Raw genomic sequence first — 16128 nt, 5'->3', positions numbered from 1 at the left:
CTACGCACGCAACGTGTCCCTGTTCAGTTGACTGGGAAGCCCCTAGCGCGGAGCTGCCAACGCCCGGCGTAAAGACACAAACGGAGGATACGGTACGGAAAAAATCTATTATTTTGTATTTTTGGGGTATAACTAGTTGGTTAGAGTTTGAGTGTTATCAGTATCATTTATGCTGTACGCCTGTGGTACATGGGTTTTAATTTTCAAACTAGGCATCTCCTTCAGCAGCAGCATCCACTAAGGTTAGCTCACCCAGTTAGCTAACTAACTAGCAAGGGGAGGGTAGTATTTAGCAAAGCAAGCAGACAGGCAGTCTATAACATCGGACCGGCTTGTAAATAAACCACTTGGGGCCGTGTAGTAACCATATTCCACATCAAATATATTGTTGATTTCAGTGTGCGAAGAATGTGATGTCTTTTCGTTTTCAAGCAAAGCCAGTCGATAGCAAAATACGTAACTTAACTAGTTACTAGCTAGCTGTTAGCTGTTTGACGAGCTGAATAAAGAGGCGTAACAAACGTCTGGTACTGTTTTTATAATGTAAGAAGGGTCTCCAATTGCAGTTAAACTGAAGTGTTTGGGTGCGAGGATTGAGGTTCACATCGCTATGTTGGGTCATAAAATGGACTGCTCAATGGGTACATTTGTCGTCAGTTTAAACAGCCGGCAGGAAATTAGGCCAGATTGAGGCCGGGGATGTGGCCGAAATAGCCAAGCAGCTAAGCTAACAGTAACGTTAGCTTTGAGTGGTTGCTGTCTCTCAGGTATGATCTTGAAATGTATTTGATATGTGATTAGCTGTTATGACTAATACAGTCTCATAGTAACAAATTCGCTTACTGCTCGTGGCTTCATATTTAGACATGCCATAAGTTGTAAGTACAGTAGTGTGATATAAAGTCATTGTTAGGGCAACTCGTCACAAATTTTGTGTCGGTGTCAAAAGAAAATGCTTGTGATTGATGTCTTTGACTGGAGGTCTGCCTGTGTCAAGTATCAAACGGCCAGATGTCCAAGGATTTTTCCTCACCATGTTTGTGCTTAACACATCAGTAAGACAGATGAACTTGAAGGGAAACTGTGACCAACCTTTAAAGATATGTTGCTAAATCCGATGTAATTTCGGTCGTGCAGCTGTGTGGATGCAGTGATGTTTGATTCTGTGGTTGGTTGATGTTTTCAATATAAGTGCTCACTTGCTCTGTGGTGACAAGCGTCTTGGTAGATATAGTGCCTAACATACTGTTATTTTTAAATTAGGTGCTTTATGTTGTTTGGAAATATCAAACTGAATTTTACCAGCTTTCACTACCAATCTTTAAGCTGGCCTGCCCTCAGAACGCTTGCTGGCCTACAAACACAAATGCGTGGATTAAGTCTGGCAGCATTATTGCAGCAGCAGCCACCCTCTGTTGCCCATGGCCATCAGCTTACTGCAGTGTTGAGCTTAGAGTTTGTCAAATATTTCAGAATTTCCCCCATTCGAAGAAGTCTTTAGATTGTCTATAGTCACATTTTGTTCCATGAAAAACTTCGGGGCATTATGCTACTTAAGTACGTATGCTGTTGTGTGGATGTAATAGTGATCACCATGCAATGAAAACGAACTGTCCGTTTACTGTCTAAAGTGCTGAAAGGATTCCTCCTGACAATGGCAGGGTTTTTCCTTGCTCAACAGTTGGTTTTGTTGGTGCCCAAGGCATAGGTTTCCTTCAATTTGAGTGTTGTTAAAGCACTCAAATGCTCAACCCAGTAATGGACTGTCTAAACTTGTGATCAAAACAATAATTAATGTGACTGCTTTAATGGTAGACATTTTGGGAAACTCCTGAATTATGAGAACAAATTACAAGCATGTTTCTAACACTTACAAAGTATACTCCATATTTGGAACACCAGGATATTAAACCGTCTATGTAAAAGAGTGACTACAGATAAGATGACACTGTGATGTGTAGGACAGCAACATTTAACCTGCAAACAGAACGCCACTAATGCAAAGGTGAAATAGAGCTGAGGCTTTCAATTTGTATTTTAAGCAACTAATAGTCTGTTGATTGTTGAGATTAAATACTTATTTTGCCCATCACAAGTCACCAGACACATATATGTTTAAGACGTCCTGTTAACAGACGCAACTAATCCAGTTTTGATTTTAATTTCTTAACAATATGCAACAGGAAAATGAAGATGAAGGTTTCTGTTTTATCACTGTTACTGTATTATGTAAGTGTTGGCTCATTTAAATGCCCCCTTTAGACACTACTTCTCTCTGTAAATCAGAGCGGGGTATCACCAATGATGTTTCCAAATCAATATAATCCAATTTCCGATTCAATTCAATATCAATTCAGCTGGGGATATTTAAGTTACAGTAGTAATTTTCTTTTGGTATGAAAGATTCTGAGGGAACTAATAAAGTACATTGTCTGACCTGGTGAATTATTTAAAATATTAATGTTTACTTAGTTTAAATCTGCCTATGGAGAAATTAATTGGATATTGTTATGAATTAACCATCTAATGATTCCATTTCTTATTGTTACAAGACCAATGACAGATATAAACCTATGTATTTCAGTAATGTAAAATAAGAACAAATAATGGGAACTGTCCCATTATTGTGGCCATTCGAGTATAGATTTTTATGAGTTTATGAGGATTACCAGTCCCCATGCTGATGTTTGTGAAGACATAAACTTCATGCCTGTAAGTGACACCAAAATGCAGGAAAGCCAAAAGGAAAATCAACAGGTATTTGGAGGGTGTTGGAACCCTGACATCTGATGATCCCAGGATCCTATAAATCAGGTAGAATTATTTAAAAGACATCGATTTTTTTTTTAATCCAGCCCAACCGTAAAATTACTGGGAATTTAACATGTCGTCATCACATTCCTTGCCAAACCCCATTCATCAGATTTCCAGCCAAGTCACCCAAAATGTTCAACTTCCATTGATGGGAGTTACTCACATGATGCAGTCTGTGTTATTGCTTACTTCACCTGCCATTGAGAAGTTTATTGAGAGGTCCACATTATACAACCCCTCTTCATTCAGGCAGTGCAAAGGCCTCATGATCATCACACAGCAGCAATCACATCAGTCTGTCACTTTTGAACACAGTTGGTTATGGAAGTTAATCACAATGGCTTCATGTTTAGAAACAAAAAAGCCTTAAAAGATGTTTAATGAGCTTTAATGAGTTTATCATTTATTTTAAACATGCAATATAAAGGCCTGTCTAAAGTAATTGCAGCCTATTTTGCAAAGGGAGTACTATGTTGAACAAATCATTACCATTGTATTCCATGTGTATCGGCAGAACATCAACCTGTGTTCAGTTCATATTCACCATGTAACATTTGGTGCCTGCAGTTTTGTCCCTTCTGCCTCGCTCAATGACACCCCCACCCCCACACAGTGGTGCAGAGCTCTGCAGTGGCTCAGCGCATACTGTAACTTGTGGAGGAAAGACAGGGGAATACTGTGTTCCACATACTACACACAGTGTAGGGCTGTCAACGAAAATTCAAATGTATAGTTGACATTTATTTGTGAAAGTTAATATTGGACTTAAATTCATTGATTGAAAATTAAATGTCAAGCTGAAATGAGCTAATAATCCAACAACAACAACAACAGTGTGGTAATGATGGCAGAGTTCACAATCGCACGCACCAAAAGCTAACCTAGTTCCTGCCTGAACACCACAGTCTGAGATCAGAGCTGCTACACAGTCAGAAATAAACCTTCTGATTGGCTGACAACTCAGAAACACACCCTCCCTTCATCGACAGACTCAGTCCAAGGAATCATGCCAGTGAACGACTAACAACCATGTTAACAATAACTGAATCCCACCCGTAAAACTGGATAAATAATCACAGAAGACATTCAGTGCTGGATTTATCAGATTGGATTCAAAAAGACAGTCCAGTTCAAGTCTGGATTACAAAGCTGCTTAAAGGGATGCAATCGCACTGAAGCCCTCGTTTGTTGATAAAACAAAGCAGTTCTTTCAAATGCAGCTCTCCAGACATATTTAATATTTGTAACATTATGTCATATACGTCAACTGCAGAGTAAGCTTCTAGTATTATAGTGTCCTGTATGTCAGATGTTTCTAATTAGTCCTTGTCAATGCTTGGTGGTGAGACGGACTCACACATGCAGCTCAGCTGGTAAAGCTCTGCTTAAGCAAGACAGCTAACATTTTTATTTTCAAATAATGTTACATTTGACATCACATTTATTTTTTATTTGTCCCATCGTGAGACATTTCTTATGCCTAAACACAGAGTGCGTTTATGTCAAGAAATAAATAGGCTATTCAAGTAGCGATGTCCCTTGTTGTTTTGGTTTTCCCTCTTATGTACATATGGTGCAATAACTTTTTTTTTTTTAAAGGAATAATAGTGTGTCATTTTTGGGCAATCTTGTTAGCCTTAATACAGTTTGTTGTCTATAAATGCACAGTACATCAAGATGCACCACATTGCTACAGACATAGATTCAAGGTCAGTGTTAATTGTTTCACTCAACATGTCACAGTAGAAAAAGCACAGGTATGAACATTACAATTAATGATTGTTTCGGGCTGCAACTAACTGAAAAATTGCTACAACCCAAGCTTGCATTTTAAGATTATCTGTTTCGTCCAACCAACAACAGTTGCAGATTAATTATGTCCATTGAGTAATTGGAAAACACGTGAACACACGCTAATTAATACATAAATCAGGGTTTCCCCCAGTGTATTATAAGCCTGGGTTACTTGCCCACCCGCCAGGCTAAGCATCGTTTATTTATTTTTTTTAAATCAGTTTTTGCGCTCCATCAACACGTGATCAGGTGTCTTTTTCATCACCTGACAACGTCACAACTTCGTCACACATAACGGGACATGTCACGGACATCATGCTCATCAGACCGCTGCTTCACCAGCTGACCGAGAGGAACGCACCAAGTCGACATCGACCTCGTAGCCGTTAACGTGAGCCGAGCCGCGGCTCTAGAGGCTCAGCCAGCTGCTGCAGCGGCTAGTAGCTGTTAGCTGTCAGCACGTCGTCCCCTGCAGCGTCAGAGCTCCGGACTTCTGTGAGCCGAGCTGCTTTCACCAGATGTGAAAATGACCCAGCGTTTCATTTTTCAGCTCGTACGGTTCGTGTTTACACACGTTTGTTTTCTCTGGTCCAAAAAGTAGATTACAGAGTATCTTTGGTAGATCCGTGATTGTCACGTTTCCATGACGACTGACCGGAAAAAGACGCATGGTCATGTTCACGTGACTCCAGATTGTAAAAATCTCTGGAGACACCAGGCAGTTGTTTTTTAGTTTTTAGTGCAGACAGTTGATATTATTTATCTAAATAGTATTTTTATTATTTATTTATTTGTGTGGTTGGTTGAACAGCATTTCAAGAGTGCAATCTGTAAGACCTGGTGTTACATAAATGTCTTATAATAACACGATAATGATAATATTTTCAAATTTCCAGTCAACTTTTAACATTGATCTTAAAGCCTTATGGAATCACTCCCAAATTCTACTACTCCATTAATGAATCTGTTACCTATAGTGCCCTGCCATCAGTCGATGGTCAGGGTCAGGCCCCTGACACAAAAAAACACGCTTGGGCACCGGTGGGCCGCTGGTGGGCCACCCTACCACCGGGCTTAACAAGTTTTCTGGGGGAAACCCTGATAAATGAACAACTCTGTTAAATGCCACAATCATATAAACAAATAGCAAAATAGATACTGCTCACTGCTGTGTGTACCTTGTGCTACTGAGTTAGCTGCTGAAGGACAGTCTGTTGCGGCTTCAATGGCGCCGGGCTGTGCACTGTGTACTGACCATATTCAACTACCTCATGTCTCACTCACATGTAAGAAAACACCTAACGATATTGTAATGAATAGGGGTTTCACGATTTTGATTTTAAATCTAAAATCGAAATTGTGAAAAAACAAAAAAAACAAAATGCAGTATCCTGACCGAACTGCAAGTCATTTCTATTGATCAATAAATTGTAAGTAATGTTGACCACACAGTGAGGATATAGCTTGAGATCTTTTACAGAGATCCTGTCCACAGATGCATGTGGTTTTAATGTGGCTTATTTTCCTGACGTTGACATTGTGGCGATGTTAACTGCTAGAGAGAGTAGAGAGAGTGTTGTGCGTTGTTACTGCTGAGTTCAAGCAAGTTACACCAGAGAATTTTCTGTCGGCTACTAAAGTTGCAGATTTCTCCAGTACACAGTTCCTACAACTGCTGTAAATGTAGTTGGAAGAGTATGTGAGTCCAGAGTCCACCGAGCGCCACTGCTTGAGTTTCAGAGCAATTTTTCCCAGATTCCACTTAAAGAGAAATCACATGTTTGAATAGAATCGTTACTTCTCCAAATGCCATTACTGTTCTAAAACCAAAACCACACAGTCTAGAGATGTGGTTCTGCCTTCTGTGAATGGTTTGTTTGACTAGTGTGAGCGCTCCATACTGGTACTGGCACGGTTGGAAGAGGTGCGCTTCAGCACGGTATCATTCCTCATGCATGAGCACAAGCACGGGTTCGACATATTTGCAAGGGGTAACCGTGCTGGCCTGCACTCACATTGCTCTGGCAGCAACCGGGCCAGAGCACAGTTACCTCTTGTACATACGTCATCACGTTGTGGTATGGTTGCAGCACAATGGAGAACAACACAGAGAACATGACTGTACTGACTTTTTTGTGGCTTATTTTGTGTGGTTTTGGTCATAGACAACCCCCCTAACATTTCTTGATTATGCAAGGCGGCAGAATTGCTCATTATAATACTTCATGTCCACGTTGCGCACCCGTGCTTGTGCTCGTGCATGGGCAATCGTACCATGCCGATGCACACCTCTTCCACGGTGCCAGGGCCAAGAAAGTGTACCATGCTTGAGCGCTGTATGGAGCGCTTAACTAGTCAAATGTGCTTGGGCACAGCACAGATAGCCTAGTGTGAGTGCACCCTTAGTCAGTCTTTGTGCTGCTCTGTATAAATGAGCACAACTGACATTTGTTCATTTCATCTCTCATTAACAATATGACAATATTTGAGTTCCTTAACTAATTGTAAACCAAAACAAAAAAATATTAGTTTAAACTTATTTAAACTAATGTTGACATTAACACAACCTGTGTTTGCATACCAGTGACATGTTCATAGTAAAATTCAGTTTGACCATGAACACAAACTCCTGTCTGAAAATGTACACAGTTGAGAGGTCACCTGCTCATTTAACAGTTCTGGCTGTATTTGCAAATACTTCAGTGTTTGTTTTGGTATTGTTATTGGTCAGTGTTCTACTTTGTGTAGCCTGGCAGTCTGAACACTGCTCACTCTTACAATACTCCCAAAACAATCTGTCTTCACTTTTGTATCTTTCTTATGTTATGTTATGTTATGTTAAAGGGATGTTTTTTACGGCTTCATTACAATTCTTTTGAAGTAATTAGAAATAACAAATTGTGTTTGGTCCAATTCTGTTAGCTTGTTGAACTTAAAATACTTTTTCCAACTCTGCAGCATTGAACTTGAGTTCCATTGGACAGGACTGTCACAACATGTTGTGAGCTCTTTGTCAATGCTTTATTTTTTGTCAATTTTAAACCCTGTTAAATACCTGTCGAAGAGCATATGATCTGTCATTCCATGAAACCTCTATGGTATCATACCAATTAAGTAGTCAAATCCCTGTCTGGTGTTTTTTCCTTTGCTTGCACATTTGTCTCAATCCAAACATTTTGAATTCTCTCCTAGCACAGCCACAACATGTGCTCTGCCTTTGTGTGAAGCACATTTATACTATCTCATTTGTTCCCCAAATTGGTATCCAGCTGTGGGTCTGTACAATCCCTCAATCCCTTAAATTAGAAACCCTCATTTGAACATCTGGACACTTCCATTGACCCCGTGGTTTATTGGGGAGGTCCAGTTATTAATTGATGTCTGGACAGAGTTATCCCCTCTATATCAAGTAGATAATGACATTTTTACTTGGGTCATGTTAATTTCCAGATTCAGGCCAGGCTCCAATTTACAGTTACAGTTCTTGAAAAGTGCTTCACCAACAGTTCATCATTGACAAGTAATGATAAAAACATCTGGTGATGAGCTTTTTAAGGTCTCTCCCAGAGAATTGGTTTGTGAGATTCGAGGCTGTGACTGGTGGTGTCTAGTGGACCTTAGCAACAGGCAAATATTTATATGTAATTAATGATTTGTGTTTCATATTTGTTTATTTAGATACATTTGGAGAGATTTATTTTCACTTTTACATTTGCAAAAATGTTAACTTTTGTTCAGCCAATAAACAGTGTCATCGACTAATGAAGTTTCTTTGCTGTTTGTTTGTCTGTTCCAGATCTTGAATGAGTAGCGAAGACTGTAAAACGCAGCTATGCAGACCATCAAGTGTGTTGTAGTTGGGGACGGTGCTGTGGGTAAAACCTGCCTGCTCATCTCGTACACCACAAACAAGTTTCCGTCTGAATATGTACCTACGGTAAGTGTGTGGACACCTGTTAGTTATAGAAAGAGCTTCCACTTATATAAATGTAAATATGGTCTCTCTGTTTGTCACCACATGCTCACAGTCAACTGATTAATCCCCGACCAACCTAATATGTCCTGCCTTTGTAACTATGTTTGTAATTGTGATGAAGTAACTTCAGAGTTACAGTTGACTAAGTATTTAGTTTCATTCTGACCAGTTCAGAAAAGGATATTAAGTTTGGGATGTGACTGGTTTTGGTTTCATACACCCTATGAACCAAATTATTACAGTCATGCAAGCCTAATTACAGGCCATGTCATTGTACATGTAGGCAATGTAGAAAATCTAAAGTCTGAGTGGCATTCTGAAGCCTTGGCTGTGTGTTGGCCGATAAGTCAGGTTAGCTTAGCTCTTTTAGCTAGCATCACTGATGAATGTGAACGTGATCAAGAAGATAGCGTTTGGAATGGAAATGGAAATCTAGAAATCTATCCTATTTTCACCACTCGATTGAAGTTTTCCAGAATCTGGTTGACAGTCAGTGTTGACCTCTAGACACATGATCAAAGTTTCTTTCTGAATGCAGCTACCTAAAACAGTCTGGAGCTGTATAAGCTAGAACCTGATACATGACGATCGTCAGCTTAAAAGATAATGATTAATAACATGACACACAATAACTTTCTGCATCTACAATCAAATTAAATGCATATTTTAATATCTGCACAATATTTGTCAAACTCAAGTAGTGGTAAAATGTATACAAAATTACTTTTTGAGCAAATTTGGCTAACTATTGTTTCTGGTGTGTTTGTTGTAGGTGTTTGATAACTATGCTGTTACTGTAATGATTGGAGGAGAGCCCTACACTCTGGGCTTGTTTGATACAGCAGGTATGCTATATTCTTATTCTAACCTACACATGCTTACTTATGTAACTTTTACCCATTAAGTCATTGTCATTACATACATTTTGTACTGAGAAGAACATGAAATCATGGGAAAAATGTGAGTTTTATTTTAGACTGATGTGTTCCTGTGGTTTTGTCGCTGTGTTTCATTCTGCCAACAGAGATATTCCACTTTGTCCAATGTATAAGTGCTGGTAACACAATGGCCAGACTGCACTTGTTAAACATGTTTGTGTTTTCTTTCTCCAGGTCAGGAAGATTACGACAGGTTACGACCTCTGAGTTATCCTCAGACAGATGTGTTCCTCGTCTGTTTCTCTGTCGTGTCCCCCTCCTCCTTTGAAAATGTCAAAGAAAAGGCAAGTGGAGCCCTTCCTTTTATTCTTGTCACTGGTGTTTTGCCTCACCGTTATGAAATATGGATGCTGTGTTTTGTTGTTTTTGTAATTTGTAATATCTTTATATACTCATACTATATTTATTACTATACTACAATACTTATTATATCCTATATACATTGCCATGTGTATTCGAGTAGTCATCAAAATATCTCTTTCTTGTGTCATGAGTTACATTTTCTTCACACTTCAGGTGTACTTGTGACGCAGTGTTTTGACAGTAGTTTCCCCTGTGTTTGTGCATGCAGTGGGTTCCAGAGATCACCCACCACTGTCCAAAGACCCCCTTCCTGCTAGTTGGGACTCAGATTGACTTGCGGGATGACCCATCTACTATAGAGAAGCTGGCCAAGAACAAGCAAAAGCCCATCACTCCGGAGACAGCTGAGAAGCTGGCGAGAGACCTCAAGGCTGTGAAATATGTGGAGTGCTCAGCCCTCACACAGGTAATGTATACATATATGAATATCAATACAGTCACACATGATTCACATATGACACACATGATTCACACCTCAATGGCAAGAGCTAAGAAAAAGGAGGAAAGAGGAACATGTCCGTATTCCCCCTGGCCTGTGCACGCTGTGGTTGATGAGTTTTGTTCTGCATGGTCTGTTTCAGTGAGTGTTCTTACTCATGAGCTTAGTGGTGTTGCTAATTGTAAATCATCAGATGTTTTTCAAATGGCTTAAGAACCTTGTTTCAGACAACAGTGTATCCTGGGTACAGGCCTTTTGCCTTTAGCTATAAAAGCAGTTCAGGCTGTGTAGCCTGTGCAGTGCAGAGTAGAGACATGTCAGTTTCTTGTAGCTGTGGTTCCCTCTAATTGGAAAGTAAATTTGAAGCAAAATGTTTTTATGTAGCAAAAACAGCGAAATAAGGAAAGCGTGTACGACTGTGCAACACAGCAGCACAACGAAAATACCATGGCACTCTTTGTCTGATTCACAGCTAATGTGAAAAAGCTACCGTTTGTGAAGTTAGCGATTACTTTCTATATTTAGCATGGGGAGCTGTGGTTGTCAGAGGACCCTCTTCAATAGTGCGTCTGGCTTATTTTTTATTTTACTGTTAATGTTTAAATAGGACCAAAAGTAAACAGCATAAATTAGCAATTCTTTTGTTTGTAGTATCTAGTACTCTCTTGGATTGTCTTAATAAATCAATCAGTGCTTTTATGAGCTTAGCAGCTGATCAAGTCCTGAGTACTTGTGTTGGCATCAGTGCATCACTGTTGGGAATTTGAGTGAGGGGACATGACTCAGAGTAGAACAGATGAGCTCGGCCTCACTCAGGCAGGGAACAATAGTGTTGATGGAGTTGAGGTGTAGCCCCCACCTCCCTGCTCTGCTCCTTCCTTCCTCTTCCCCCCTCTCTCCCTGGCACAACTGTTGCATAGCTGCTGACGTAATTTCCTGTTTCCTGTCAGGCATCTCAGCAGTCGGTCCACACCTCACTCTCAGCTCACTGCTCAGCGACAGCCCTCTCTTTGCTGTAGAGTCAGTCTCACCAATCGCACTTCATTCTTCATCTTTGTGCCATGCATCTCCTTCACACAGTTGTCCTCCCACACCTTCTCTCTGTATTTCACCCAAACATGTTCCTCCTTGTTCTGCCATGTTCCTCTTATTCTCCTCTCCCATCTATCTCTTTCTGTGTTTGCTGTGCTAATTGTGCTGTTGTTCTCTTCCTTCTCCTATCCTTGTAGCGAGGGCTGAAGAATGTATTTGACGAAGCTATCCTAGCTGCCCTAGAGCCACCTGAGACGCAGAGAAAGAGGAAATGCTGTATATTTTAAACTCTTTGCCACTGCGCTCATATCTTCCTCCTCTGATTGCCATTCTTCTCTGCATTATTATCATTCCTTTACCCCATCTCTTTCCTCTCCTCTCTATCTTTACATGTGCTGCTCTTGAAATCTAGACCAATCTCAATTTCAGCCATCTACCTAACCAATCCATCAGTCGGCCACCAGTCTAACTCCCGACCCAAACTACTCATATTGAGAGTGGATTTACAACTAACTTTGTCTCATGGCCTGGTCACTGACTCGAGGCCTTCCTGCACTTCAGTGACTTGTTGCCTTTTCTAACTTGTTACTGCTGATATTTGGTTTGGTTGGTATGTTAATCTACTTTATATCTTCCTTCAGGAGGGGTTTATGTGAGCTTAGTTTTACATCACAAATGTAGCACTACACCACTGTATCATTCCTAGTCTTCCTACTGTGGCCCAGTGCTCATTAATGTGGTCCCTGGCCGACAGTAGAGCGGTATCTTACAGAGGATGTAGGACGTAATTTGGGATGTAGCCATTGTTATAGTTAGTCTTTCCCCTCTGTCCTGTCGCAGTAGTTAATGTGGGGAGGGTTTAGACCAAAGTGAGGGCGGTGGCTTCACATGGCTACACACTGAGATTGAACTCAACTCTAAATAGATCTTCCATTTCGTATGCTAATGTATTTTTTGTACAATTGATGTCTGATTTAATAGAACTTGGAGTCTGACTATGGTAACATGTAGGGGGTTTAAGTACTAAAGTCATATATAGGGAGTGTTTGGCCTTTTTGACAACATAACCACTAGATACAGTGTTTGGTACCATGATGGTACTGTGTTTTTGATGGGGTTTATAGGTAAGCTACACTTGATGTTTCATTAAGTTGTATGCTTCTGTAAAATGCTTTCTGACCTGTTTGGAGTACCTCTCCATGTATATGACTCTAATGTGCCATTGAAGGAAAACTTCACCCAAAATGAAAAGTGATTCATTAACTACTCACCACCGTGTCGATGGAAAGTCGGTTGAAGTTTCGCAGTATACAAAACATTTCTGGAGCGTCATCTACTGAAATAGATGAGGTCTTGTTTAAAAAAAAAAACACAAACAACAACAACAACAACATTAAAAATCATAAAATGGCTCCATACAGCTCGCTGGCATAACCCAAATCCCTGGAAGCCCAGATATCCCAAATTGATCTCAAAACACCCTTATTTAAGCTGGAGTCTTCACTGTAGCTGCGAAGCTAAAAGGGTTAGCGTGCACCCGGTCTAAAGTGGGTCATCGAGCCCGACTGCATGCCAAGGAAGTAAATAATGAATTTTCAAATCAATTTATTAAGAAATGCTGCAAAACTGTTTTGATGTGAAGATGAAGAAATGTTTTGTGGACTACAAAACTCTCTCTCGTGTTGACTTTCCATCGACATGAGGCTGAGTAGATAATTTTCCTATTTTGGGTGACCTTTTCTTAAACTGTGGTGCATATCATGCTATCCTGGAAGTCCAGATAATAAAGAGCTATAATTGTGTGAAATGACTTGTGAAATGAATTAATAAAGGACACATGAACTTGCTCTCCGTTCTGTGGCTCCCTTATTTTCCAGTGCTTTGTCGGAGAAGAATGTAGTGGGGTTAGTTGACTGAGTTAAGCAACACTGAGGGGCTTACTGCTTTACTGCATAGTACAGCACTGTGTCAGAGCAGCTCTGGTTACTTCACATGACCAAGCTTGTGGTGTAAGCAGCTCTGCTCAGGGGCAGACACAAAGAGAAAAGAAACACTCTGAGGCTGAGAAATAGACCTTATTTGTGGTGCTTATTATTTTTTGTTAAACGTGTTTTCTATGTTGAATCTGGATGTCCTCGTAGTGAATTAGTCGGCACGTTTAATCTGAAGAGTAGGGCCAATGAAGGAAAAAGAAAATAGACGGTGTGGAATGATAATGCTCAGATACCTTTTGTGTCGTGGTGTCAGGGGTTATGCTCTATTTTTCCTCCACTTTCTTGTTTGACTTGCCTTTGATTTCAGCACCCACAGTTCAGCTGCACTTCACACTCAAACATGCATGTGATTTATGTTGTAGACACTTGATCCCTGATCTGGCTCACACAACTGACTGAAACAGCATTTATAGGCAAACAGAAAATTCTCCTTTGTTGTTTGTTTCAGATATGATTTGATCTCCTTTCATATAATTGTTAAATTGTTTTGTCCCCGACAGCACGCTCACATCTCCCAGTTTCTAATGACACTCTACTAAATGATAATCAATGCTGCTTTGTTATCACCCAGCTTAATTGTGTTTTCCCTCTCCCTTTTTTATTTGACCCGTGTGTGTTTCATTGAGCCTGTTTGTTTGTGTGTTTGTGTTCACAGAAAGGCCTAAAGAATGTGTTTGATGAGGCGATATTGGCTGCATTGGAGCCCCCAGAGCCCAAGAAGAAACGCAAATGTGTGCTGCTATGAGAGGCTCCTACCTTTACAAAGCACACACACACAGAACACATACATACATGCAAACATCTTAAATACATACACAAAACACTCGCATTCACACACACACAGACACACACCCCTTTCCCTTGCTCTGCTAAGGCTGGTTGACAGCATTGTCCTCCACAGGGAAGACTAGAGAGAAAACAGCCGACCAAGTTTCAGATAATTGTCTGCAATAATATGAAGCTTCACCCCTAAATCTGAGTTTGGGACGAAGATCAACCTAACCTGGCCAACAGGCTGCTGTGGGCTCCGGGCAGGGTGGCGCGGCCTCGGACGGGAATCCAGACACCAAGCTTAGAACTCATTCTGTCGAGCTTTTGATAGATTGATTTTGATTCAGTGTTGTGGCCTAATCAACTTTTAGATGCCCCGCCATTTAGTCGTCCTCAGCCAATGTAAAGGTTTCATGGATATAAGCCCCGCCCCAGCCTCTCCCAGCTGCCCGATTGGTGGCTGCTCATGCTGCTGGTCCCGTCCCCTCTGTTGACGAGCACACTCATCGCCCGATCCCTACCTTCTTTCACAGCACTACCAGAAGAGATTCTAACAGTGTTGTTTTGTTTTTGTTTGCCAACACCCCTTTTCTCCTCAAACACACAAGTCTGAGATATTTATTCCATGTTCCAGGTAGACGCGCTTTTAACCACTAAGGAGACTGTGTAGGTCTGACAGGACTCTGTAATTCAGGGCAGTGCAGCTGAAACTCCACACAGCTCTCCCATTGAGGAAATTGAATTGGTAAATATTGCCGTCTAGTATCCCGTCCTCTTAGAGTGGACTTCCACAGTGCAGAGTCACAATCCATTTGGAGTGTGGTAATCACTTGAAGAGCTAAAGGCATCCAGTAGTAATGGGTCTGCTAGTCGACCGCAGGAATTGGCCTTTTAGATGCAGGGAACTTAAACAGTGTTAGCAGAACAAGCGGTGTGTTCTTTATGCGTTGCCAGGGACCATGGGAGGGTAAAGCAGGACAGTGTTTTAACATTGTCGTCACCTCACACTTCGAATGGGTACAGCAGAGACATCTGTGTCAAACTAATGATCCATGGCTGGCACCAGCAGCCAAATCTGGAGATCCATATTTAAACAGCTGATCAGCGAACCTGAACTTCCACCAGAATTCTGTGCCGGGTCAGAATTTGGTGCCTTCCTGTAGCGTGTTTTATTCAGGCTGTATGTCTGAGGTGTGAAGGGCTGTCCAGTCTGTTGTACCCATTCAAACTGTATGGTGCTGCATGTAGCTGAGCCTTGGTCTCTGTTCTAAATGATAGGTTTAACAGATGTAATTATAATGTAAGCTGGCACACAATGTTGATGTAGGCTCCAGGTGTTTTTACCAAAACGTTTTTTTTTTCTTCATTATTTCTGTTTGTGTTTTTTTTTATTTTATATATATAAATATATTAAAAAAAAAGGTTACTTTCACTCCTTTTACATTTAGGGGTCGGAACTCATCTGAACTCTTACCTGCCAGTTTATAGCAAGAAAACCTCTGATTGGTTTAGTTGAATAAAAACCTCCAATGGCAGAGATACTGTTCTGTTATAATTATTTGTGATTGGTTGGTTCTTGTTTTTCCTAACTGGTGGCTTAGAGTTGGGTTGATATCCAGTCCAAGTCAGTATAATTATTATAACCTGTTGTTGTTTTGGTGCAAAACCAAATGCTTTGTCTAAAGTCTTTGTTCTTTGTATATGCATTCTTTTCAAAAATATTAAACTTATACCTTAATTGCCTTTACCACTTTTCCCTTGCCATTCTTTTTAAAAAAAATAACAACAGCATAACCTACTTCACCACTGAACAGACTTGTTTTTTTTAACTGTCGTGACTGTAGAAAGTTCTTTCTGTGTTTTCTTACATATATTTTAATAGTGTCAGTGAATGAGTGAATCCTTTTTCATCCTCAACAAACTTGCTTTTAAGGTAATCTTCATATTGGTGGGCCAAATCAAAGTGGCTTACATGTCAAGTGTGTACATATATATTTATCAGGTAAT

General features: G+C 40.5%; 1 protein-coding gene across 2 annotated transcripts; it reads left to right on the top strand.

The window, feature by feature from the left end:
• The first annotated feature begins 7 nt into the window (after nt 1–7).
• cdc42 (cell division cycle 42) lies at nt 8–15868 on the top strand. Of its 2 annotated transcripts, none has more exons than XM_084349869.1 (6): nt 8–92; nt 8405–8545; nt 9357–9429; nt 9697–9806; nt 10094–10291; nt 14006–15868. In XM_084349869.1, exons 2-6 carry the CDS (start codon nt 8441–8443, stop codon nt 14093–14095), a joined length of 576 nt encoding a protein of 191 aa, XP_084205995.1. In that variant the 5' UTR covers nt 8–92; nt 8405–8440; the 3' UTR covers nt 14096–15868. The 2 variants fall into 2 exon arrangements, with proteins under 2 accessions (XP_084205995.1, XP_084205996.1); XM_084349870.1 differs by lacking the exon at nt 14006–15868 and adding an exon at nt 11554–13203.
• The last annotated feature ends 260 nt before the right edge of the window (nt 15869–16128 follow it).

The sequence above is a fragment of the Pagrus pagrus genome, assembly GCF_965226575.1.
Source record: "Pagrus pagrus genome assembly, chromosome: 3".
In the NCBI taxonomy this organism is placed as follows: domain Eukaryota; kingdom Metazoa; phylum Chordata; class Actinopteri; order Spariformes; family Sparidae; genus Pagrus; species Pagrus pagrus.
The sequence above is the reverse complement of the archived record's forward strand: the minus strand, read 5'-3'. Positions and strand labels throughout refer to the sequence as shown.